The sequence below is a fragment of the Lynx rufus genome, unplaced genomic scaffold (assembly GCF_022079265.1).
Source record: "Lynx rufus isolate CCGP_SWC_20201006 ecotype Redwood Valley unplaced genomic scaffold, mLynRuf1.p SCAF_17, whole genome shotgun sequence".
Classification (NCBI taxonomy): domain Eukaryota; kingdom Metazoa; phylum Chordata; class Mammalia; order Carnivora; family Felidae; genus Lynx; species Lynx rufus.
Genome location: NW_025814831.1, coordinates 11,448,660 through 11,474,573, shown reverse-complemented (window position 1 = coordinate 11,474,573; position 25,914 = coordinate 11,448,660). Strand labels below are relative to the sequence as shown.

At 45.1% G+C, this 25,914-nt stretch overlaps 1 protein-coding gene across 4 annotated transcripts in view; it reads right to left on the bottom strand.

The window, feature by feature from the left end:
• The window catches only part of DDX24 (DEAD-box helicase 24), a 33,741-nt gene that overhangs the window by 3,299 nt on the left and 4,528 nt on the right, over positions 1-25,914 (bottom strand). Inside the window, exons 1-8 of one of the 4 annotated variants that reach the window (XM_047080170.1) lie at positions 18,495-18,575; positions 16,631-17,344; positions 9,207-9,719; positions 8,011-8,164; positions 7,212-7,727; positions 5,028-5,103; positions 1,793-1,981; positions 309-438 (exon numbers count right to left, since the gene is read on the bottom strand). In XM_047080170.1, coding sequence (XP_046936126.1) covers positions 309-438; positions 1,793-1,981; positions 5,028-5,103; positions 7,212-7,727; positions 8,011-8,164; positions 9,207-9,719; positions 16,631-17,342 — 2,290 coding nt within the window. In that variant the 5' untranslated portion in view covers positions 17,343-17,344; positions 18,495-18,575. Of the gene's footprint in view, positions 1-308; positions 439-1,792; positions 1,982-5,027; positions 5,104-7,211; positions 7,728-8,010; positions 8,165-9,206; positions 9,720-16,630; positions 17,348-18,494; positions 18,576-25,914 lie in introns of those variants that run through there. The other 3 variants (XM_047080169.1, XM_047080171.1, XM_047080172.1) reach the window with 3 other exon arrangements.

Below are 25,914 nucleotides of genomic sequence, written 5' to 3'. Positions count from 1 at the left end.
AACCTGGTCACACAGCCAGTTAAGGGAATGGACCAGCACTGGCTGCCAGGCCACAGAGCCTACCCCTAATGTTGCTATACTCCACTGCCTTTCCACATGAAGGAGGCAGCCGAAGGCTCCAGACAAATGAGACAGAGGGAACAAAGGCCAAGGGCCGTAGGCTCATCTGGGACTGAAGCCTGTTACAAAGAAAGAAAAGGCATCTTGCTGATTTTAAGAGGACCCATGGTTGTGAGGAGGTTCCAACCAGACAAAAGTTGAAGGGAAAATGCTGAATGTATCCTTCAAATCCCACCCAGCCCACTCACCCTTATACATCTCTTCTTCCAGCTCAATCTCGAGGGCAGCTGCTGCCTGCTCGATCCAGGAGTTGTGCAGACACGCCTGGAAGTTCCGATATTCAGCTTTCTCAATCTGCCGAGCTAAATGTATTCGTTCCTGGGGGAAAGGAGTAGAGAGTGTTCATCTGACAGAAGGTTCAGCCTCTAGGAAGCAAAGGCTCATAGAAGTTGTGGTTTTCAAAAAAGCCCCTGAGATCAGCTCCCATCAAAATGAATCTGTTCTGGTTCCTGACAAAAGCAAAGAGGGCAATCAGCGCACGAGTGGGCACAAATGAAATCACAAGAGCCAGCTTTCCAAATGACAAACCTGAACAGCCCCACCTGGTGGAAGCTCACCGCAGTTGGACTGCCAATCTCCAGGTGTCCAGAGGGAACTCTTTTCCCCAGGCACCACCGACAGCTCCCAAGCTGAGCTGGGACCCTGAACCACCCCAATGGTCCTGAGTTAGGGCCCCACTGTGACTGATCACAGGGTCGACAAAGTCAGAGAACTGCCTTCTCTCTTCCGTGTCGTCCTTTGCCAAAAACATTTCAACTCTCCTGCTTGTGGGTGTTGGGGCCAGGCTGCAATGACAGGAAACACGGGAAAAATGGAAGAGACCTTGTGGTGTGGGGGAAAGGAGCCACAGGAAGCCAGGGTGGCTCCCAACCTTCCTAACGGGAAATCCTCTGTCATCTCCATTCTTCCAAGCTCACCTCCCACTGTATTTCCCCACACGGCTAACACTCCTTTCGAGCCAGAGGAACCAACAGTCCTTGAACTGTTCCATGCTTTTGCTCCCTCAATTCCTGGAATTCTGTCTGCTCTCTACCTCTCTACAGGCGAGAAGCTTGGAGGAAACCTCCTCTCCTACCAATATAACCACAATGCCCACCAGTGCCATGGTGTTCCATTTGTACCTAAACTTCAGCACGGGCTCAGCCCGCCTCACGAGCCAGTGGATCTCTATGGAAGAAAACCCACCCCGCTTTGGTACCTGACACACGATGGCCCACAGTTAGCAGCACCTACTCAGCTGAATGCATACTGAGTTAAAATGTAAAACCCCAAAGGTAGGAATTACTGGCATTTGCTTCAGGAATGTGCAAACCTTTGGTATGTGCCTCAGCGAGACAAGCTGACCTTACTTCCCTACAACCACCGGATGCAATGTCCAGGCGGCCACACTCATGGTCCTTGTCCAGTGGACAGGGAGTGGCAGGGGCTCCAGGGGCAGGCAGTGAAGAAAGGGCTCAAGAAGAAAATTCCCTAGGTTTTTGCACACTCATCAATTTCTCTCTCCCACCACATCCAGTGTCCCCATTCCTTTTTTTAACGAATCTGCCTGTTAGCTGTTGGCAGAATCATTACTTAGTTTCTAAGGTTTCTACTGCCAGAGCCTCCCAGCAAGGTGAGGCTGTGGCGTGATCCCTTCCCTCGTTAGCACTGGGTTTGTAACTTTTATTTCTACCTTGACTGCATCCATGTACTTTGTCTGCACAGGAAACAGTGGGATGTCCTCATCTTTCTTGAGGGTTTTATAAATCTTCTTAAAGTTGATCACATCCTCAGGCCCAATCAGCATAAGGCTGAGGCCCTCATTGGTGGCCCGAGCGGTTCGACCACTTCGGTGGACATAGATCTCCGAGGTGCGAGGAACCTGCCAAAGGCGGAACCGGGAAGTCAACGTGTGGCCGTCACCCAACATGCTCTTCCCCTCAGGGCCAGCAGCCCAATGCTGGACCTCCCTCCCTCCCAGTCAGGCAGCAGAAACCTCTCCAGCAATGTGGACTGATCCAGCCCTTCTCCCCTAGTCCTAATTCTTCAGCCCATTCACTGTGCAGGGTCTGCCTTCCCATGGCCCCTGTTCTGCCCTCCCCTGCTTCCAGACCCTCGTGACCACCCAAAAGAACAATGACAGTCATTTCTTATTTCTTCTCTCGTCCTCCCCACTTTCCCTGGCCCAACCCAAAACTGCCATTGTAATCTTCCTGAGCCAAAGCTCTGACCACAATTCCCACTCTAACTAAAGAAACTCTGCGGGTTCTTCAGTAACTCTACATGAATGATTGAACATGGTAATCAGAACCAACATTTACTGAGTGGTTACAATGGGCCAGGCAATTTTTTGAAAACTTTTTTTTTTCAACGTTTTTATTTTATTTTTGGGACAGAGAGAGACAGAGCATGAACGGGCGAGGGGCAGAGAGAGAAGGAGACACAGAATCGGAAACAGGCTCCAGGCTCCGAGCCATCAGCCCAGAGCCCGACGCGGGGCTCGAACGCATGGACCGCGAGATCGTGACCTGGCTGAAGTCGGACGCTTAACCGACTGCGCCACCCAGGCACCCCAAGGGCCAGGCAATTTTAAGCATTTGCATGTATTATCTCACTTACTCCTCACAAACAGCAACACAAAATAGATGCTTTCGTGATTATCCGTATTATAGACCAGGAAACTGAAACACACAGATGTTAAGCGATACCCCCTAATAAACAGTGGGGCCACGATTTGAACCACAGCAGTCCAACTTCAAAGTCTATGCTGACCTCTGGGCTCCACTGCCTCCACTCTCATATATACTGGACATGTCACCCACAGGTGTGGATGGGCGCTGACAATCCCTTCCCACTCCTGTGGCACACACCACTGATCAACAACAGCCTTCTCCACCGAGTCCAGGTAACACGATCATTTCCAATGCAGCTCTCGGCGCCGCTATGAACCGTTCATAATGGTGCTAGAAATGAGGTCTATTGGCCATTCTTCACTTTGTTCTCCCAACATACGCCCCAACTCATGGCCAACTGCCCACTTCCGCACGTTCCTTCCTCCTTCCACCTCTACATACCCAGATCCTCCCCATTCTTAAATGCAAAGCATCTTTTACAAAGTTCTTTCCGATCTCCCAAACTGGAAGTTACTTTTCTCTCCCATTGTATTTTACAACTTTCTAACACCTTCTGCCTTAAATTACGGCTATGGTCGTTTCATCTCCTCTAGTGGACTTGATACTTCTCTGGGGCCAGGATTATGCTTTGTTCATCTGGATTATCTCCCACAAAGACTGACTCAAGCCTCCTTCGCCCAAAAAAGGATGAAGAAAGATTTGCTAAACAGAATTGGCAGCCTGAAAGACTTTTTAAAGCATGAGGAATTAGAAAGGAGAAATAATAATGCCAGATAGCTACCATTTACTGGGTACTTAGCACTGTGGGAGGTGTTCATCAGCAGGAGCCCATTTAATTCTCATCATCACCCTAGGGTTTCAGCAGCATTTTGACTCCCAGTTTACAAACAATGACACTGAAAACCAGAGATGCCAAGTAACGTGCCCAAAGCTAACCAACTATGAAGCAGGCCACAAGCATTCAAACGCTCCAAGTGTGGTTTTGGAGCCCATATTCCTAACCACCACACTATGCTAATATTCACCAGGTGCATGCATAATTAATGTCAGTATCAATAGCAGCTGACATTTAGTAAGTGCTTAGGATGTGCCTTGTGTTTTTCTAAGCTCTTCACACATAATAACTTAGTTCACTTTAATAAGAACTCAGAGGGGCGCCTGGGTGGCTCCGTCGGTTAATCATCCGACTTCAGCTCAGGTCATAATCTCACAGTTTGTGAGTTCAAGCCCCACGTGGGACTCTGTGCTGACTGGTCAGAGTCTGGAGCCTGCTTCGGATTCTGTGTCCCCTCTCTCTGCCTGCCCCTCCCCTACTCATGCTCTGTCTCTCTCGCTCGAAAATAAACATTAAAATAAAAAAAAAAAACTTAGAAAAGTAGATACTATAATAACTTCCATTTAACAAATAAAAACATACGGTTTAAAGAGATTAAAATAGCTTGCGTAAAGTTACATGGCTGGGATTTAAGCCCAGGAAGGTCTTAAGCTACCACACCCTTCTATTTCTCTATACCAGGATAGCCAGTTTACATGCTAGTATGCCCATTCCATGAAAGAAAACAAGACTCTAACCTGCCAGTAAGTATCAATTAGTTTGTCCAAATCAGAGAAAAGGACGATGTGACATCAGAAATGCCAAGAGGTTTTTTAAGAATAAATCTCATGAGGGGCGCCTGGGTGGCTCAGTCGGTTAAGGGTCCGACTTCGGCTCAGGTCATGATCTCATGGTTCATGAGTTCGAGCCCCGAGTGGGGCTCTGTGTTGACAGCGTGGAACCTAGAGCCTGGTTCGGATTCTGTGCCTCGCTCTCTGCCCCTTCCCCACTCCTGCGTGCATGTACTCTCTCTCTTAAAAATAAGCAAACGTTAGAAAAAATTAAAAAAAAAAAAAAAAAAAAGAATAAATCTCACAAACTCTTGAATGCAGAGAACAACTGGAGAGTTGACTGGGCGGGCGGGGGGGGGGGGGGGGGCGATGGGCACTGAGGAGGGCCCTTGTTGGGATGAGCACTGGGTATTGTATGTAAGCGATGAATCACGAGAATCTACCCCCAAAGCCAAGAGCACACTGTATACGCTGCATGTTAGCCAACTTGACAATAAATTATATATTAAAAAAAAAAAAGAAATCTCACGAGTATTCTGAAAGTGACAGCAGCTGGTCGGTCACTAGACGCCAGTGGTACTCTGCTGCATGAGGCCCTGGGACCAACAATTCCTCCTCCCTCCTGCTCCCTCCCCAAACCTTCACCTAAAAAATTCCCCAGTTAGCACAACAAAGTCTCTACTGCCCTACCTGGTAATGGATGACATGCTGGACTTTAGGGATATCCAGGCCCCGAGCTGCCACATCTGTTGCCAGGAGAACACAACTGTGGTGGAGAGACAAAGCTCATTAATAACAACTAACAGCTATCATTAATCAAATTCTTACCACCTGGTGAATACACTAGATAAAGAAACTGAGGCTCAGACAGATTAACTCCCAAGGCATAAACACGGCCGTTCACTTGTGAAGCCAGGATCCAAAGTGGGGTCTCGCTGACCGCAATGGACAAGCCACACCCTGCAATAAAAGGCTACCTTCAGTAACTTAAATGAGGTCAAGCCCATTCTATCTAGGTCAGGGACCTCGTCTTCTATCACCGTCCCACTTACTTCCCTCACATACACTTTCCTCGCTTTCCTTCAAACATGCCAAACATGCTCTGGCCTCTAAGCCATTAAACTTGCTACACCTTAGGCCTTACAAGGTCTTCCTCAGACATTCCGGTTTCCTTGCTTTGTCCACACTCTGCTACAATCCCTCTTTCTTAGAGAAACCTCCCTGACCATACCCCACAGTCTGCACAACTCTGCTCCTCAGCACTCAGCAACACCTTACAAACTACAGACCTGCTTTTCAATTTATCATCTCCCTCCACTGGAACATAAACCTCATAACAGTAAGGACTTTGCACTATTCACTGTTCTATTACCTAGAATAGTGCCCGGTTGACAGTAAGCATGACATAATTTCACTGGGTAATGTTTCTTAATGTGTGTGTACTTCAAAGAAAGTCAAAAGCACCTGAGGTATGTATGTCTTCAAAACGTAAGATTCTGGGCTTTTCAGAATCCCCACTCCCTGTAGCTCTGATGTAGGGCACAAGAATGTGATGCAAATTAAAATTTATAAAACATTAAACCGCAGCTCTAAGTCAATGGCGGCAACTTTTCTATAAAGTGCCAGATGGTAAATCACTTTGGGCTTTGAAACTACTCAACTTTTGCTGTTCTCTGTGCAAAAGCAGCCAGAAACAATAAATAAATGGGCCTTGCTGTGTTCCAATAACACTGTACTTATAAAAACAAGCAGTGAGCCAGATTTGGTCCATGGGCCATCGTTTCCTACTCTCTGATCAAGTAATCCACTAAATTCTATCTGGCAACATTCCAAGGGAGGTAAACCAGACACTTGTTCCGGAAACTAATCACTGTGTAACCGGACAAAACACTGTGCAGAAGTCAATCAAGACTCAACCTCAACCTTCACAGGCCCTTATCCTGACGACATGCACACTGCTGTCTGAGTGCATCAGTCTGGCCCAAAGAGATGCACAGTGACAGCACAGTAGGACACAGCATGCACTCTGGGCCTGACATGCTTGTCTGAGGCCCAGCTCTGTCACTTTCAGGATGAGAAACCTTGGGCAAGCTTTCCTAGATCTTACTGTTTTCAATCTATAAAATGAGAATAATGATAATAAATGATACGAAGTAAGTATTAAAGCTAACGTTTAGCAAGTGCACACTATGGGCCAAGCATTGTTCTAAATGCTTTATATGTATAAGTTAATTTAACCTATGCAACAACCTCTCAATTAGCTTCTATTATTATACTGTTATGCTAATTATGAGAGAAGTGAAACACAACTGAAGTAATTTGGTCAGCTAGAAGTGGCACAGCCAAGGTCTTGACCTCAAGCAATCTGATTCTCTCTTTTTAACCATGAATCTATTCTGCTCCTTCTCAAGGATGTTAGAATTCAATGAATGTGGTCATGTATTTAAAACGCCAGCATAATACTTACTGTATCATTAAGTGTTCAGTAACAGTTGGTATTATCGTCACCATTACTCATTATTTTTTGAGAGAGAGCAGGAGCAGAAGAGCAGAGAGAGAAGCAGAGAGAAAATCGTAAGCAAGCTCTGTGCTCGATCCTACAACTATGAGATTACCTAAGTCAAAATCAAGAGCTTAACCGACTGAGCCACCCAGGAGCCCCTACCATTACTCATTGTTAAGAAAGTTTCTGTTGGGCATTATTAGCAACTAAATGCATTAGTGAGAGTAAGCCTGCTTCGTGATGTGCAAAAAAGGGCTACCTTCTACCGATAAGGCCTCCATGTCAGAAGGTAGCTTCCCACCCTCTCCCACCGTCCTGGCAACCTTGATGTAATGGCTAGAGCCTGGGTTCTGAGTACAGGCCTGACTTACTCTTCCAGACGGGCAAACTGCTCCAGGTTTCTGAGCCTCTGCTTCTGGTGCATGCAGGCATGTAGGGTCAGTGGCATGATATCTAGGACTTTGAGGAGCCCAGAGAGGCGTTTGATGCAGGAGATGCTGTTGGCAAACACTAACGTGCGGCCCGGATACTGCATCAGGAAGTAGTACAGATAGAAGTCTTTCTCATCAGCCTCACAGTGAATCTTGGTCTCTGTCAGTGTCTCCACTGTGGCCTCATTTCTGGTGAGATCAATGACCTTGGGCTTGCCCCTCATACCAATCTTCTGCACGAGGAGATCAAGTTTGGCAGTTTTGTCAATTTTCTTCGTGTGCTTCTTATGAAGGATTCGAGCAGGAGCTTGATGTACCAGGGTCAGCGTGGCAGAAAAAATAAGGGTCTGTCTCTTTGGATTGTATTGGGAGTCACTGAGCATCTCTAGCAGCTGTGAGAGCTCAGCAAAGTGGCCTTTCTCAACCATCCGATCAGCCTCATCGACCACAAGGCACCTGCAGATCCAGATAGATCCACATAACCTGGTTAGTAGCAGGAGTCATTTACAGCACACTCGACTACCATCGCAGCTCTCAACAGAGACACACACACATGCCACCACCTCCAGGGCCTCAACTAACCTTCCTCATGCACACTGGGTTTTCTAAAGGCCCAAGTCTGGCTGGCACCACACTGTGGCACACAGTGACAAGGAGAAGGTATTGCATATACTACCATGCCACCCCAGGTCCACTTCAGAAAGGGAGGGAAAGGGAAAGGAGAGGTACTGTCACTTACCTGAGCTGCTTAAGATTGCTCAAATGAGGGTGCTTTTCTTTAATCAGCTCCCACAGCCGGCCCGGAGTGGCAATCACAATCTCGGGCTGGCGGTTCAGCATCCTCTGCTGTTTCTGCGTAGACATTCCACCAACCAAAATAGCAGTTTTAATTCCTATGGTACACAAAATATGAGAGACCCTGTTATTCAGTCTGGCTGCTTATTTTCTGCCATGGCTGACATAGGTGCTCCCAGATTAGCAGAGGCAATCAACCACCAGGACAGCTCCCGTCTCTTTTTGGATAGCGCTAAAAGAGTGGGCCTGGCCTAACCGTTGGTGTCGCTCCTAGAAGGCACATCAAGTCTTCTATGATCTAGGCCTTGCCTGCTTCCCCAACCTCATTTCTTTCTACTCCCTCCCATCAACAACAGAAGACCTGGATTCAAACCCAGGCATATTTACATCCAAAGTTCCCGGATAACTGAGCAGCAGCGCACAATGCTGGGAAAGATGTCACTCTGCAGCTATCACACAGCTCCCTAGGAACCCTGCCATCCCCCTCAATTAGAATGACTCTGAACCTCCTCTAATAGCCTACTGTTCTGTTCTCTTCTCTCGCGGAGGACTTCTCAAGGTACCCAATGTGGAAAGAACACATAGGATCATACAGGCAAAGTGCTTAGCAAAATGCCTGGCACACAGTAAGAGCTCGGTAAGTACTGCTGCTTTTAGTATAAAGTTAAAATTCACACTGTACAGCCCATCCCAAAAGGAATTCCCTCAAAGAGTAAGTTCAACACCCCAAGCCAGAGGTTGGCAAACTTTTACTTAAAGGGTCGATAGTAAACATTTTGGCCTAGTGAGTTAAATGGCCCCTACTTCATTCTGCCTTGATAGTGCAAAAGCAGCCACAGACACAATGTAAACAAATGGGTATGGCTGCACTTTCTTTACACTTTGCCCATCTCTGCCCTAAGCATCCACCATATGCAATAAATAACTAACTACCCATGCATCTAGAACGGCATTAGCTGTGTGTCATTCTCAGAACTGACAAAGCATCAAACAATTTCTGTAAGGCCTAATTCTCTGGTAGGAGAGAAAGATTTCCCCTAAAGGGTAGGAGCCACAGTTCATTCACCTGTGCCACCCCGGCATCTAGGATCCTCTAGGATCCTCGGAAATATTTATTAAATGGAATTAAACAAACCTCACCTGTAAACTTGGCCACGGCATCAATATGTTGCTTAACCTGGACAGCGAGCTCCCTGGTAGGAGTCAGAACCAGTCCAAGTAAAGGGCGCTTCGGATGTGCTTTACAGGTGGCGGTTTTGCCACCCAGCTCTTGCTTTAACCCTCCAGTCTGCTCTTCATCCAGCTTTTCCTCTTTGCCTTCATCCTGCTTGGGGATGGCCTTCTCCCTGATCAGGGAAGAAGGTCCTTCACCAGCATCATCATCACAGAGGGGCAGCGCCCGGTCCGACACGGCAGCTCCAGTCTCGATTTTGCTGGGTGGCGCTCTAGCCTTCACTCCAGCTTCACTGGGCAGGGCTTCTCCCTCAATTCCAATCTCATCAGGCAAAACTCCAGACTCAGTTCCGGCCTCGGTCCCGGCCTTGCTAGGTAATGCTCCTGGGTTCCCTAGAGTTGGACTGGGCTTCTTTTTCGCCTGCCACTGCAGTACTGCATGGATCATTGGAATGGCAAAGGCAAGGGTTTTTCCACTTCCTTAGAAGTAAAACAAAAACAAAAACGGTGTGAACCAACAAACGCACATACCTTTTCTCTGGGGCTCTTTCTTTTACACAGACTAAGGGATCCTGAAATAGCCAAGTGCCAGGCTGACCAACCCCAAGCTCTTCCACCCAGCAGATTCCCCCACAGCACTGCAACCAGAGGCATCTGGAATTAAAAGCCGAAAAAAAGTCTGGCAGACTAGCCCTGAGGCCTAAGGTCACCAATGTGAACTACACACAAAGTCCACGCACTGAAACTCTAAACAGGTAGACAAGTTTTGTGTGTGTGTGTTGTCACTATTGTGAAGAAACAACACCACATTAGGGTGTGAGGAATGGAAACCTGTGTATAGTTTTCCAAGACCTTAGATGGAGAAGGTGGGAGTAGAAGACAATTTTTTTAGTTTTTGAGAAAACTTTAAATCAGCACACTTTTCTCTATGTTTGAACATGGTCAAACTGACCTTTGAATGTATATGACACCCTAATTCACATCCTCTAGGTGGTTAATACAAGCCAACAAGACACTGCAAGTTGAGAATTTAAAGTAGTTCCAAAGTTATAATGCCCCAAGCAAAAGCAAATAAATGATCTCTGGAGGAAGAAACCTTTATCATAAGCCTCAAAGAATTCTCTCTAGTAATTTTCAGAGGAAAATGAGCAGCTCTCAGTTAAAAAAAAAAAAAAATAACCCACAAGAAAACAAGGTATACTATGAGCAAGAACTGTAAGAGAGCAAAACAGACCCGTTAACACTTCAGATAAAATGGCACTTTTCATCAGAAACCATCAAAGCTAGAAGACAGTACTACATCTTTATTTGAACACCTGAAAAAAAAAATCTGACAACATAGAACTCTACACTTAGCAGAAATTCCTTTCAAAACAAATGTAAAATAAAGACATTTAAGCACACAGAAGCTGAATAGTTTATCATCAGCAGGACCTGGACTACAGGAAGTACTAAAGGGAGCATCTTCTGTGCAAAAGATGCTACTGGATGCGATTCTGGATCTGTACAAAGGAAGAGCACCAAAAATGGTGATGGTAACATGGGTAAACACAAAAGATGTCTTTTTCTTATTTAAACATATTTTTTAAGTTTAAACTTATTTAAACTTAAAATTACTATACATAAAAACGTATTTTGGATTTCTAAAGTATATAGCAAAAAGCAAAAAGGAGAGGAGAAATAGAAATATATTTTTGTAGGGTTCTTGTACTATATATAAAATATATTATTACTTGAAGGAAGAGCATAACATATTAAAGATATATACTATGAATCCAAAAGCAACCACTAAAAGGAAATAACAGAGTTACAGCTAATAATAAAAGATATAAAATGTCATCACAAAAAATATTCAATCCCAAAGAAGAGGAAAAAGAGAATAGCAAATAGCAAAACAACATATTACAACCCAACCATTACCAATAATCAAATTAAATATAAATGACCTCAACAAATAAGACTGTCAGACTCAAGAGCAAGACCCAAGTATATGCTGTCTACAAGGATGCCATTTTGTTTTATTTTTTTCCTTACAAGTCTCAGTTTAACATAAAGCATATTTTATAAAGATGAAAAGCCAGTGAAGAGGTACATAGGGCAAGGTCTGGAAGGGTCCCAAGTGCAAGGGCTTCTGTCCCTGTGGAATGGGGGCACACCACCCTCCCAGCACACAGATATGTTCATCAACCTGGAAGCTCCAAGAAACCCACTTTAAATACAAAGACATAAGTAGGTTAAAAGTACAAGTGTGGGGGCGCCGCGGTGGCTCAGTCGGTTGGGTGTCTGACTTCAGCTCAGGTCACGATCTCACAGTCCGTGAGTTCGAGCCCCGCATCGGGCTCTGTGTTGATAGCTCAGAGCCTGGAGCCGGCTTCGGATTCTGTGTCTCCCTCTCTCTCTGCCCCTCCCCTGCTCATGCTCTCTCTCTGTCTCAAAAATAAATAAAAACAGGGGCGCCTGGGTGGCGCAGTCAGTTAAGCGTCCGACTTCAGCCAGGTCACGATCTCGCGGTCCGTGAGTTCGAGCCCCGCTCGGGCTCTGGGCTGATGGCTCAGAGCCTGGAGCCTGTTTCTGATTCTGTGTCTCCCTCTCTCTCTGCCCCTCCCCCGTTCATGCTCTGTCTCTCTCTGTCCCCCCCAAAAAAAAAAAAAAAAAAAAGTTGGAAAAATAAATAAAAACATTAAAAAAAAAAAAGTACAAGTATGAGGGAAGCCTGGCTGGCTCAGTTGGTAGAGCATGTGACTCATTCTCAGGGCTGCAAATTCAAGCCATACATTGGGTGTAAAGATTACTTTAAAATAAAATCTTTTTTAAAAAGTGCAAGTATGAAAAAAACCACACCATGCTAACATGAATCAAAATAAAGCTGGAAAAGGTACATTGATATGAGAGAGAGAAGATTTTAGAAAAAACAAGACTGGGGATAAAGAGGGCCATTTCATAATGGAAGGAATAAAGTCATTTAAAAGATGTAACAGTCCTAAACATGTAAACACAAGTAAAACAGAGCTTCACAACACAGGAAACAAAAACTAATGGAACTGCAAAGAAAATTATCACTCAAGGAAAAATAAGTAACACAAATATTCTAATATATTAAAGCAATTAAATTTGTAGTTAAAACCCATCCTACTAAAAGTGCAGGCACAGATAAATTCTACTAAATAAGGTAGAAAAAAAAAAACCAATTCTATACAAACTTTCAGAAAATTGAGAATACTCAAGTCATTCTGAGGCCTGAATGACTCTGTGACTCCAAAACCAAAGACATTATAAGAAAACTACAAGCTAACATCTCATGAAAAGAAATTCAAAACTTATCAACAAAATTTAGCAAATCAAATCCAACAATATATAAATGGAATAACACACCGTGACCAAGTTTGGGTTATCCCAAGTATGTAAGTTTGGATTAGTATTCGAAAATCAGCGTACTTCACCATTATCAACAGACTCAAAATGAAAACCACTTATCTTTGTTTTTTAATGTTTATTTATTTTGAGGTAGAGTGCAAGCAGGGGAGGGCAGAGGGAGAGAGAAAGTCTCAAGCAGGCTCCATGCTCAGCGCTCAATCCCACAACCTGTGAGATCATGACCTGAGCCGAAATCAAGTGCTGGACGCCCGACTGATTGAGCCACTCAGGTGCCCCAAAAAACCAGTTGTCTTAATAAATGTAGAAAGAGAATTTCAAAAAACCCAACAAGCATTCCTAATAAACAGGGGTGCCTGGGTGGCTCAGTCGGTTGGGCATCCGACTTCGGCTCAGGTCATGATCTCGCAGTCTGTGAGTTCGAGCCCCGCATCGGGCTCGGTGCTGACAGCTCAGAGCCTGGAGGCTGCTTTGGAGTCTGTGTCTCCCTCTCTCTCTCCCCCTCCCCTGCTTGTGCTCTGTCTCTCTCTGTCAAAAATAAATAAACATTAAAAAAAAAATTAAAAAAAAGTTCAGCAAAGTAGGAGCTGAGAAGAATTTTCTCAATCTGATAAAAGGCAACTAAAACCTGATATCATACTTAATGATGATACTTAACAATAGTGCTCACTATACCATTTCAATTCAAAATTGTACTGGAGATTTTAGTGCGATAAGACAAAAATAAAAGGCATCTAGGCTGGATGATAACATCATCTTTGTAGAAAATGTGCTGTAATCTTCAAGAAACTACTTGATGGTACCAACTTGGAGGGTGTAAGTCAATATACAAAGACATCATATTTCTATTTGTTAGCAACAACCTGAAATAGAAAATTTTAAGTTGCCATTTACAATGGCATCAGGGGCGCCGGGGTGGCTCAGTCGGTTGAGTGTCCGACTTCAGCTCAGGTCATGATCTCATGAGTCATGGATTCGAGCCCCATGTTAGGCTCTGTGCAGACAGCTCAGAGCCTGGAGCCTGCTTCAGATTCTGTGGCTCCCTCCCTCTCTGGCCCTCCCCTGCTTGCACTCTCTTTCTCTCAGATAAACATTTAAAAAAAATTTTTTTTTAAATGGGCAGGAGAACTGACAAGACGCCACCAAGGCATCACCAAGGAATCCACCAAGGAATATGGATGACAAACAGGCACTTGAAAAGATGCTCAAAGATTAGCCAGGGTTAAAGACTGTACATACCAAGTGTTGGCAAAAACATGGACTAATTCAAACTCTCATAACTTGGTGGGTATGTAAAATGGTATAATCAGTTTGGAAAACTCCTAAAAAGTTACACTTACCGTAAGACCTAGCCATTTCACAGGTATTTACCCAAAAGAAATGAAAGCATATACACATACAAGGACTAATACACCAATATCTATGATAGGTGTTTTTTTACTGTTTATTTTTGAGAGAGACAGAGAGAGAGCACGTGCACGCACACACAAGTTGTCTTAATAAATGTAGAAGGGCAGGGGCAGGGCAGGGGCAGGGCAGGGAGAAGAGGAGACAGAGGATCCAAAGTGGGCTCTGTGCTGACAGCAGAGAGCCCAATGCAAGGTTCAAACTCACAAACTGTGAGATCATGACCTAAGCCAAAATCAAGAGTCGGATACATAACCGATTAAGCCACCCGGGCGCCCCTACAAGTTTTATTTGTGATAGCCAAAAACTACAAAGAACAAAAATACCCATCAATGGATAACCAAACTGCTTTATCCATGTCCTGGAATACTACTCATCAATAAAAAGCAATGAACTACTGGTACTTGTAATAACATGGTTGAATCTCAAACTATGCTGCAAGAGCCAAAACACCCACCTCCCCCGAAAGTCCATATTGTATGATTCCATTATATAAAAGTCTTGAAAACACAAACCAATCTCCAGTGCTAGAAAGCACATCAGAAGTTGTCTGGGAATGAACAAGGAGCAGGACCCAGAAAAAGAGAGATTACAAAAAGGGCCCAAAGCATCTTGTGGGGGTGACGGAAACATTCATTATCTGTGCGGGGAGCAGTTTGTTCACGGCCCCGTAAGTCTTTGTGAATCTTAGACCTGCAGAATCCGAGCATGCCACAGAGATATAAGCTGATAGGAGCTGAGGTACGAATCCAAATGTCAGGGTCTGGCAACAGTGTGTTGCACAACCTTGCCTCTGCTTCCAGAAACCCACTTCCAGGCCTCCGCACATACCAAGGCAGTAGAGCAGAACGCTCCAGAGCATACAGATCTCATCTAGAATCCAGGCACTACCACTTTTCAGCTGTGCAGTTTTAGGGACACGGCTGAGTTTCCTCACCAGTAACACGAGAATAATGCAACCTATCTCAGGGTGGTTGTAAGAACTGAATTCATCAATGTAACATACTTAACACAGTGCCTGATACATTTTATCTAAGAAAATGTTCTAAATCATTATTGTTACTTCCATTCCCCTGAGGCTTCCTTACTCTTCCATCTATGTGACTCTTATACAGGACCTCACCCTTAGTACCCTGACCACTCTTTCCAGAAATCCAAGGCACAAAGTGTCCAGATGGTCTAGTCCTATGCAAAAGAATAGCCACTTAGCCATGTATGGCTATCGAGCACTTAAAATACGGTTACTCTGTAAGAGTTTTACTTTTTTTTTTTAAGTTTATTGATTTATTTTGAGAGACAGAGCATGAGCAGTGGAAGCGTAGAGAGAGAAAGGGAGAGACAATCCCAAGCAGGCTCCACACTGTCAGTGCAGAGCCCGATGTGGGGCTTGAACTCATGAACAGCAAGATCATGACCTGAGCCAAAACCAAGTGTCAGATCTTAACCAACTGAGCCACCCAGGCACCCCAAAACGTGATCACTCTACATTTGAGCTGCAAGCTCAAAATGTCAGATTTTGAAAACTTACTATAGAAATAAGAATATAAAACATCTCATAATTTTACAATGAATTACATTAACTGAAATATATTTTAAAGTTAATTTTTACCTGTTTCTTCTTACCTTTTCAAAATATGGCTCCTAGGAAATTTAAAATTACAGACGTGGCTCACGTTACATGTACGTTTCTTCTGGTTACCTCTGGTCTAGCCGGACTTAGCTCCAGGTAGTACAAGCTCTGCCCTCCAGTCGGTAGTTTCATCTATTGAGGGCAAGTCAACCTGCCATTGCTTCACAAAGCCTTAGATGGCCCAGGGAATGAGGGAACTTTAAACAATGCCTAGACCCAACAGTACCTCATGCCAACATCTACCTACAAAATCCACCTAATGGTTATCTACCACACACTCAAATCTTTCCAAGGACGTGAACTCACCAACTCCCAAAGCAGCCCTTGTACCCTTGGACAACTCCTGTGAATCAGACCCTTATTCCTTATACTAATGAAGATCTACCTGTCGGGAGGGCTGAACTTAGCCCTACTTTACCCCTCTGAGCCATTTAGAAATGCTCAAGAACGGGAAACTACCATGTGCAGATCGCTCACAATACACTGTGTAAACTACTGTAACTTTGCATTTAACCCACAAAGCAAAAAAAGCAGGTACTGCTGGGAGCTATAGGGGTCAGAGAGATAAAGTGACCTGTCCAAGGTACCAATTACAAAGTGGCAGATTTCAGGGGTCCCTGGGGGGCTCAGTCGGTTGAGCGTCCGACTTCAGCTCAAGTCCATGAATTTGAGCCCCGCGTCGGGCTCTGTGCTGACAGCTCAGAGCCTGGAGCCTGTTTCAGATTGTGTCTCCCCCTCTCTCTGCCCATCCCCTGCTCGTGCTCTCTCTCCCTCTCCCTCTCAAAAATAAACACTTAAAAAAAATTTTTTTAAAAAGTGGCAGATTTCAACCCAGAGCTGGCTGACTTCTAAACACCTTCATTCAACACTGCTTTTGTGGTTATATCCCCAAATTCCCCTCTCCCACCTCCATCCAACCTGTTAGCAGCCACAAGTTCAACCCAGAAGCAATCTTGCCCTGGCCAGCTAAGGATGCCCCTACCTGTCTCAGCAGCCCCAAGGATGTCCAGTTTGTCACGGATGGCAGGTGCCAAGGTCAGAGCTTGGATTGGTGTAGGTGCAGAGAAGCCTAGGAAGCTGAGGGCTCGGAGAACCGGCTTGGGTACAAAAAGATCTTTCCAGGCTGTTACATCTGCCTTCTGGTCATGCATTTCAGGCACCCATGTCTTTGCCTTTTTGGGCACCTTTGGAATAGTACTCTGGGAAGACTCCAGCTTTTTTTTCCCTTTCTTTTTCTTCTTTTTTGGAACAGTCTGGGCTGAGCTTTCTGATACCATCTCCTCTACCTCTGGATCAGGACAAACTGTGCCATGTCCCTGGGGCTCTGGCGCAGCATCTCTGACCTCAGACTCTTTCTCGGCACTGGTCCCTCTAGTCTCCGTGTCTTTATTCTTCTTCAACTTCATCTTTTTCTTTGAGGAGCTAGACTCTCCTTCCTCGTCTCCTGAAACAGCTTGTGCCTTTCTCTTCTTGGGCCCCTCCTTTGAGAAAAGACTGGAGGAGTTCTTGGCAGGGGAGACCAACTGGTAATCTGTCAGTTCCTCAAAGCACACCAAGTCATCCATCTGTCCGTCTGCAAACATATTTGGGTCAATCTTCACCTCCTTCCATTTCCCCACAACTTTGATTCCCTTCGTCTGAAATTTGCCATAGCTTGGCGGCTTTGGCCTTGATTTTGTCTCCTTCAACTTCATGGCTACTGAAAAGAAAAGGAAGGAAATGTTCCATTAAGTTGGCAACTGAGAAGCACAGGGTTCTGAGGCAACAAATATTTTCTAAGCCTATCAGGCCCTGCAAAGAAGTGAGGACACAGAGATAGAGAAGATCAAATTAGAGAAGAAACACAGCGACAGATTAGGCAGCGGGGCCTGGAACAGAGGGGACACAGGAGATGGGCAGACACGCGCTGCATCTGGTTTGGATTCCAGATCCAATACTTAACTGCCCGTGTGCCATGGACACTTCCGCCTAATCCTCTCGGAACGTCAGTGTTCTCATCTTGCAAAAAGGGAGAGGCGCCTGCTAATATCTAAGTCACAAAAATGTTTTACACAAATAAAGAAAATTACGTAGAGCCTGGAGAAAAAAGCCTTCCACAGCCAAGCCATTTTGAAGGCCGAATTAAGAAATGAGGAGGCTTGGAGGCAGGGGATAGGAGGCCAGCTTTAGGATCCGGGCACAGACCTTTCCTCCTCCTCACGCCTCGCTCCAAGAAGGCAAAACGCCTATTCCACCATTCTGGCCTTTGCCCACCCAGCTTTGGCATTACATTTTAAGTCACTTAAAACACATTTCAACGGAGGCCGCTTGAGTGGAACTCGATCCATCTCCTCCCTTTCCAGAAAGGCCAGGAAAAAGGACAGATCCTGGAAGGATAAAGGTGAAGCGTAGTTCAAATTTGGGCCTGTGGCGGACGTCTCACTCCCTGTGAGCCTCAGTGTTCTCGCCTGTAAAATGGGGATGACGAAGGGGTCTGTCTCAGGGGATTGGTACACCATTACCGGGTGGCGCACGTCAGCACCCGCTGGCCATGGCGGCTGAGCGCTCAGCACGTCAGCACGCAAGGAGGCTTCCCCCACCGCACCTGCGACGCCACGACCTCAAACCACCGGCTTCCACGACGACGGCGGTGGGGGTGCTCAGGCCCAGAGGCGCGAGCTGCTCGGCCCCGCCTCAGGCACCACAAGCGCACGAAGCGGACAGACCGAGGCCACCACCGAGCCAGGAGGCCCACTGCAGGGGCCCCCGGCGCGGGGCCGACGGCCGCCCTCTCGGGGCCCGAGAACCCAGCGGCTTAGACAGACCCGCAGCGGAAGCCCCGGGCCGACCCCAGTCCCGGTACTGACCGCCTGGAGAAGCCGCCGCGGCTCCTTCACACAGGCCGGCCGACCGCCTCGCACACCTCCACCGCTCTCCCTCAGCTGCAGCGTCGTCCGCAGTTCCGGGGCGGGGCCTGCACTCACGGACGCATGCGCCCTGCGGCAGGAAGTCCCGCCCCCATCTAGGCGCCGCTACGTGATTCGCTATGGCTGCATAACGGACTCCTGCAGGGCGAGGGCGAGGGCGGGGGCGGGGCCGGGGCGGGGCCGGGGCGGGGACACGGGGCGCCTGGCGCTCCGAGAGGTGCGATTGCGTCTCGCGCGCTGGGTAAGCGTCTCTGCCGTTCTGCGTCCAACGGGTTCAGTGTCGGCTCCTTCGCCGGAGCGCAAGTTTTCTTATATATTTTCTTAATATTTTTTAACGTTTATTTATTTTTTAACGTTTATTTATTTTTGAGACAGAGAGAGACAGAGCATGAACGGGGGCGGGTCAGAGAGAGAGGGAGACACAGAATCCGAAGCACGCTCCAGGCTCCGAGCTGTCAGCACAGAGCCAGACGCGGGACTCGAACTCCCGAACTGCGAGATCATGACCTGAGACGAAGTCGGACACTCAACCGACTGAGCCACCCAGGCGCCCCTCTTGTATTCTTGGTCTAGCTTCGGTGCACTGGCTGTCCACGAATGAAGTATCTAGTGCGTGCCTGGAGCCTTTTGCAAACGTTTTAGCATCTAATTTGCAGCCCCAACCAGCCTGTATCGGAGGGGCTGTTTTGTCAAGTTTTTTTACGCCTCACCCGTTGCTCACTGATGGTTAGGCTACGTTGCCCTGTCTCCAAAGCTCATGCTTTAATCACCAAGCTAGATTGGCTCCTTTGTTATATGCAGAGAAATCGGCTTCACGGTAGATGATGTTCCTTTCGATGTGGGCATCACCACACCACCTGGGAAACATTTCCCACATGGTGTCCCTGTCTGGTGATCTTGGAAAGTCCTAAAGGAATTCATAAAGTTTAGGTCAAGTGAGCCTCCCACCCCATCTTGGAACCACCATGGGACAGAACTTAACTCATTTCTTGAGGAAAATTGCCAGGGTCCCCAAGAGGCTGGATGGCATAAAGCCTGTGCCCAAGTGGTGTCTGAAGGAGTCTGATGCCTAGAGACTGAAGCTGTCTAGATGACACTGTGACGAGGAAGGGTGCATGTCCCTACTACATGGCAGGACAAAGGGTCCTGTCCCCTCTGAGCTAGTTACACACGTTGGAGGATTGCAGCATTGTCCTGAGAGAACCTTGCCTAACAGGGCTGTGTGGTGGGAAAAGGGTCCTCAACAGAAACAGGATAGAAATAGAGCCCCTGTGGTGGGAGTTGGGGGACCTGTCGAGGGGTCAAAATGGGGCATATGGTGGAGATTCTCAGTGGAGGCCCCTGAAAAACTGACAAAAGCATCTGTATTAGGGTTCTCCAGAGAAATAGAGGCAACAGGATATGTATATACAGAGAGAAATTTATTTTAAGAGAGTGGCTCACAGTGATTGTGGAGGTTTGACATATCCAAACTCAGATAAGGTAGGCCAGCCAAAGAGTCCAAAGGCAGCCAATGGGCAGAATCCTTTCTTACTGAGGGGATGCAGTCTTTGTTTTATTAAAGCCTTCAACTGGTTAGATGGGGCCCACCATCACTGTGGAAGGTAATCTGTGTTCCTCAAAATCCACAGATTTAAATGCTAATGTAATCCAAAAAGACACCTTCACAGAAACATCTAGAATAATGTCTGACGGAATATCCAGGCACAGTGGCCCATCCCAGTGGAGGCAGGAAATTAACCATCAGAGCATTCCAGGAGAGAAAAGGGTAGTTTTTGTTTGGACGTCTTCCATGGTGGAGGAGACAACTCTGTGGGACAGCCAAGACAGATTTGCAAGCACCAGCTAAGTTAAGGTAGTCTTTTGCCCCTTTATTCCTTGCAGCTTTGCTCAGTTGACCCTGAAGTCACCAAAAGCAGCTGCATGGGGAGGAAGTAAAAGAAAGAGAGGTGAGGAGCAGATTACTTCCCCTCTCCCCAGCTCTTTGTTTCAGAGCCTGGATCAGACCTAAGCCGGGGAAAAGAGAGAAGTTATAAATTTGCACGTGAAGTACAAATTTTGACATCATGTTAGATGGCATTTTTGTGTCTTCTTTTTTTCACAAGACAACGGGGTGTTGTTCCCCCTGATTATTATGGATGAGACATTAAAATGGCATTCTGTCTGAGTCCGTTTTAGTGAAGGCACAAATACTGAGAAGAAAATGTAAGTGCAGAGTTTCCTTGCTTGGTTCCTTGGAGAGTGTTAGACCTAGCAAGGAAATTGTCTCAACATCAGTTTCATGACACTTAGCTCAAAGCCTGCTTCAAAGTACAAAAGGATCGAAATTGAAGAGGCTGGGAGAGAGAATGTCTTTGCTGAACATTGCTTAAAACTTGTGGCCAAGGTTGAGTGAAATATAATTCAGACTTACAATAATTTAGTTCAACAAGCATCTCCTTCTTTAGGATTCCCTGAGTGTTCTGTATAGAGTACTTTCAGCTCTGTATTTGATTGGGAGATTTACCTTCTTGTCTTACTTCTCTTAGATTACAAGTTCCCCAAGGAATTCCCCTCAGCTTTGTCTTGGTGTCCCCTAAAATATCTAGTCCATGTCTGGCTGACTTAGGGGGTCATAGCTGTTTGTGGATGAATGAATGAGAAAACAGTTGACCTTAGCTTGAAGACAGGTTCCCCCTATCCACTTTTGTCATTGAACCCAGCACCAAAAGTGACAATGAGTACTGACCTCGTCAGATAGTATCTGTTCATAGTTCATAGCAGCTTTATTTGTTACAAAAACTAGAAACAACCAAAATGTCCTAAGATAGGTGAATGGTTAAAGTGTGGTATGTGGTAATCATTTTGTGATATCTACATATATTAAGCCGTTAGGTTGTACACCTTAAACTTATACAATGTTGTGTGTCAATTATATCTCAATAAAGCTGGGGGGGAGGAACCTATGGTACATCTATTCAACATTAGAAAGGAATGAACTGGTGGTACACACAACTTGGATGATCTAAAGGGCATCATGTCGAGTGAAAAAAGCCCACGTCTAAAGGGCATATCGCAGGGGTGCCTGGGTGGCTCCGTCGGTTAAGCATCTGACTCTCTTGGTTTCAGCTCAGGTCATGAACTCACGATTCGTGAGTTCGAGCCCCACATGGGGCTCTGTGCTGACAGTCCAGAGCCTGCTTGGGATTCCCTCTCCCTCTCTCTCTGCCCCTCCCTTGCTCTCCCTCTCTCTCTCTCTCTCAAAATAAATAAACTTCAAAAAATTAAATAAACGGCATATAACAGTCTTGAAAAGACAAAATTATAGGATGGAGAACAGATTAGCAGTTCCCAGAGATTAGGAAGGAGGACATGGTTAGAGGGCGAGTGTGACTCAAAAGGAGTAGCACAAGGGAAATCTTTGCGGTGACGGGATAGTTCTGTGTCTTGATTGAAATTGTGGTTACACGTGTAATAAAATGACGGAACTCTACAAACACCTTCTACCAATGCAAATCTCCTAGTTTTGACCTTGGATTAGCACTACAGGTGATGTAGTCACCAGAGGAAATTGGGTGAAGGAGGCGTAGAACCTCTCAGTACCAGCTTTGCAACTCCCTGTAATTCTACAATTACTTCAAAATTAAAAAGTTTTTGAAAAAACTACATTGCTCACATTGTATTCTTACCAAAAACTGTTTAACCTGAATCTAATCACGAGGACACAGTCAGGCAGATCTAGATTGTGGAATATTCTATAAGACAACTGGCTTCTTCAACACAGTCATGGAAAACGAGACAAATCTAGGGTACCACTTTTATTCAGCATAGTACTGGAAGTCCTAGGCATCCAAATTGGTAGGGAAGAAGTGAAACTTTAGTATTTGCAGATGACATGATGCTGTCTATAGAAAACCCTAAAGACACCACCAAAAAACTACCAGAACTGATCAATGAATTCAGTAAAGTTGCAGGATACAAAATTAATATACATAAATCTGTTACATTTCTACATGGTAATAATGAAGCGGTAGAAAAAGAAATTAAGAAAATAATTTCATTTATACTTTGCACCAAAAATAATAAAATACCTAGGAATAAACTTAACCAAAGAGGCAAAAGACCTGTGCTCTGAGAACTATAAACATTGATGGGAAAAAAAAAAAAAAAAAAAAAAAAAAACATTGATGGAAGAAATCAAAGACAACACAAAGAAATGGAAAGACATCCCATGCTCATGGATTGGAAAGAGTGAATATTGTTAAAATGTCTGTACTACCCAAAGCAATCTACACACTTAATGCAATCCCTATCAAAATACCAACAGCATTCTTTACAGAACTAGAACAAGTAATCCTAAAATTTTTATGGAACCACAAAAGACCCCAAGTAGCCAAAGCCATCTCGGAAGAGAAAAACAAGACTGAAGGTATCATAATTCCAGACTTCAAGTTATATGACAAAACTGTAGTAATCAAAACGATATGGTACTGGCCCCAGAATAGACACATAGGTCAATGGAACAGATGAGAAAACCCAGAAATAAACACACAATTATATGGTCAATTAATCTTCAACATAGGAGGAAAGAATATCCAATGGGAAAAAGACAGTCTAATTCAACAAAGAGAGCACTGTCCAGTTGGCAAAACTGGACAGCAACATGTAGAAGAATGAAAACTGGACCACTTTCTTACACCGCATACAAAAATAAACTCAAAATAGATTAAAGACCTAAATGTGAAACTTGAACCCATAAAAATCCTAGAAGAGTGCATAGGCAGTAATTTCTCTGACATAGGCAGTAGTAGTATCTTTCTAGAAATGTCTCCCGGGGCCAGGGAAATACAAGCAAAAATAAACTGGCGGGACTACATCAAAATAAAAAGCTTCTGTACAGCAAAGGACACAAAACTAAAAGGCAATCTGCTGACTGGGAGAATATATTTGCAAATGACATATCCAATAAAGGGTTAGTATCCAAAATATAGAACTGATACAACTTGGGGCACCGGGTGGCTCATTCTTTTAAGCTTCCAACTTTGGCTTAGGTCACGATCTGGTGGTTCATGAGTTCAAGCCCTGCGTAAGGCTCTCTGCTGTCAGCACAGAGCCTGCTTCAGATTCTCGATCTCCCTCTCTCTCTGCCCCTCCCCTGCTCTCTCTCTCAAAAAATATATAAACTTAAAAAAAAAAAACTCAAAAAGAAGAACTGATACAACTCAACACCCAAAAAACAAATAATCCAATTAAAAAAAACGGGCAGAAGACGTGAACAGACATTTCTCCAAGGAAGACGTCCAGAGGGCCAACAAACACATGAAAAGATGCTCAGTATCACTCATCATCAGGAAAATACAGATCACTAGAGTGAGCTATCACCTCACACCTATTAGAATGGCTAAACTCAAAAACACAATGAACAACAGGTGTGGGTGAGGATGTGGCGAAAAAGGAACCCTCATGTGCTATTGGTGGGAATGCAAACTGATGCAACCACAGTGGACAACAATATGGAGTTGTCTCAAAAAGTTAAAAATAGAACTACCTTAGGATGCAGTAATTACACTACTGTTTACCCAAAAAATACAAAAACATGAATCCAAAGAGATACACACAGCCGTATATTTATTGCAGCATTATTTACATTAGGCAAAATTTAGAAGCAACCTAAATGTCCAACAGACGAATTGACGAAGACGATGTGGTATATGTACACAATGGAATATTACTCAGCCATAAAAAAGACTGAAATCTTGCCATTTGCAGCAATATGGATGGATCTGGAGGGTATTATGCTAAGTAAAATAAATCCGTCAGAGGAAGGCAAATACCATCTGATTTCACACATACGTGGAATTTAAGGAATAAATAGGCAAAACAAACAAGACCGTGAGAGGCAAACCAAGAAACAGACTTTTAACTATAGAGAACAACTCATGGTTACCAGACGGTGGGGGGAATGGGAGATGCATAAAACTGGTGATGGAGATTAAAGGGCACACTTATCATAATGATCCAGGTTTTAGAGGCCTGAAGTTTACATAATTGGGGAGGGAGAGCTCTTTTAAAAAAATTATAATTACAATGTCATCCAAAACCAGGGGAGTAGGGCTGAGGGAAGTCCGATTGGAAAGAGACAACTGTCTTAACCAATTACTTTTAGAATATCATACTTTTGCAAATAGTGAGGCTAGTGATGTGAGCACATGACCAGAATCGCTCTTGGGGTCTTAGAAGGAGCCAGCACAAGCAAGGGTCCCCGAGCTCAGATTTCTTTTTTCACTCCGTGGCAAACCTTCCTTTGCTTCTATCATCAGTGGTGGCACAGAATTCTATTTTGTGGAGGCACGAAATTTTTACTCCATATTCCCTATTGTTTCAAACAATTGGCTTGCTGTCATCAGTAACACCATGATGACCATTCACGGGCTGATATTTTTGTGCGTGTGTCTGACTCTTTTCTTAAAATGAGTTCCAAGAGGCAAAATTTCTGAGTCAAATGGAATGGAAGCTTTTATTATCTGTCTCGTGTTGCTAGCCGGAAAGTATGCCTCAGAATACACACCACCCAGCACAGTAGGAGAGGGTACGCCTCTCTTTGCCCAGGCAAACACTGCGTGTTTTCAGTTAATTACTACCTGCAGCAGATATTGAAGAGGTTCTCAATCATCTCTCTTTCATCCCCTGTTCTAAATTCTCCACGACGGAGAGCTAACGTCCATGTTCCCCAGACTCCCGTGTAGCACCAGTTCTGTGCATAACCTGGATCGTGCCACATAGTCCCCCCTGTGCCAGAACTGGAAAGTGGGAGGGGGACAGGGCTTTAGCTGCCAATCACAGTAGTGGGACCTTGGTTTCCAGAAACAGCAGGATGCTTAAGACCTGAGCCCAAATCAAGAGTTGGATGCTTAACCGACTGAGCCACCCAGACACCCTTTGATGTCTCAGTTTCTTGATGCTGGTAGTGGTTGCTGCACCGTTGGTGGTCCAGGTCTTCAGTGTCATTCTGAGGATGGAATTTCAACCTTGAACCTCCTCCTCCAATCTTGAAACTATTTGAAGGCACCTAATTCCCTGTGTTAAAACCCATTGTGCTTAAGTGAGCTGGCGTGACTTCTGCTACTGTAGTTAAACCTTGACTAATAAACCAATAATAGATGCAACACACACATACACAAACACACACACATGCACACACACACAGTTATCTGCTTTAGAAAGCAATTTTACTATTAGTGAGATTGCACATCTTTTCATATATTTATTGGCCATATGTAATTCTCTCCTTGGAGACTACCTCTTCTTGTCTTCGGGTTTCTTTTTGGAGAAAGTTCTTTTCAAGGGCACCTGGGTGGCTCCATCAGTTAAGTGTCCGACT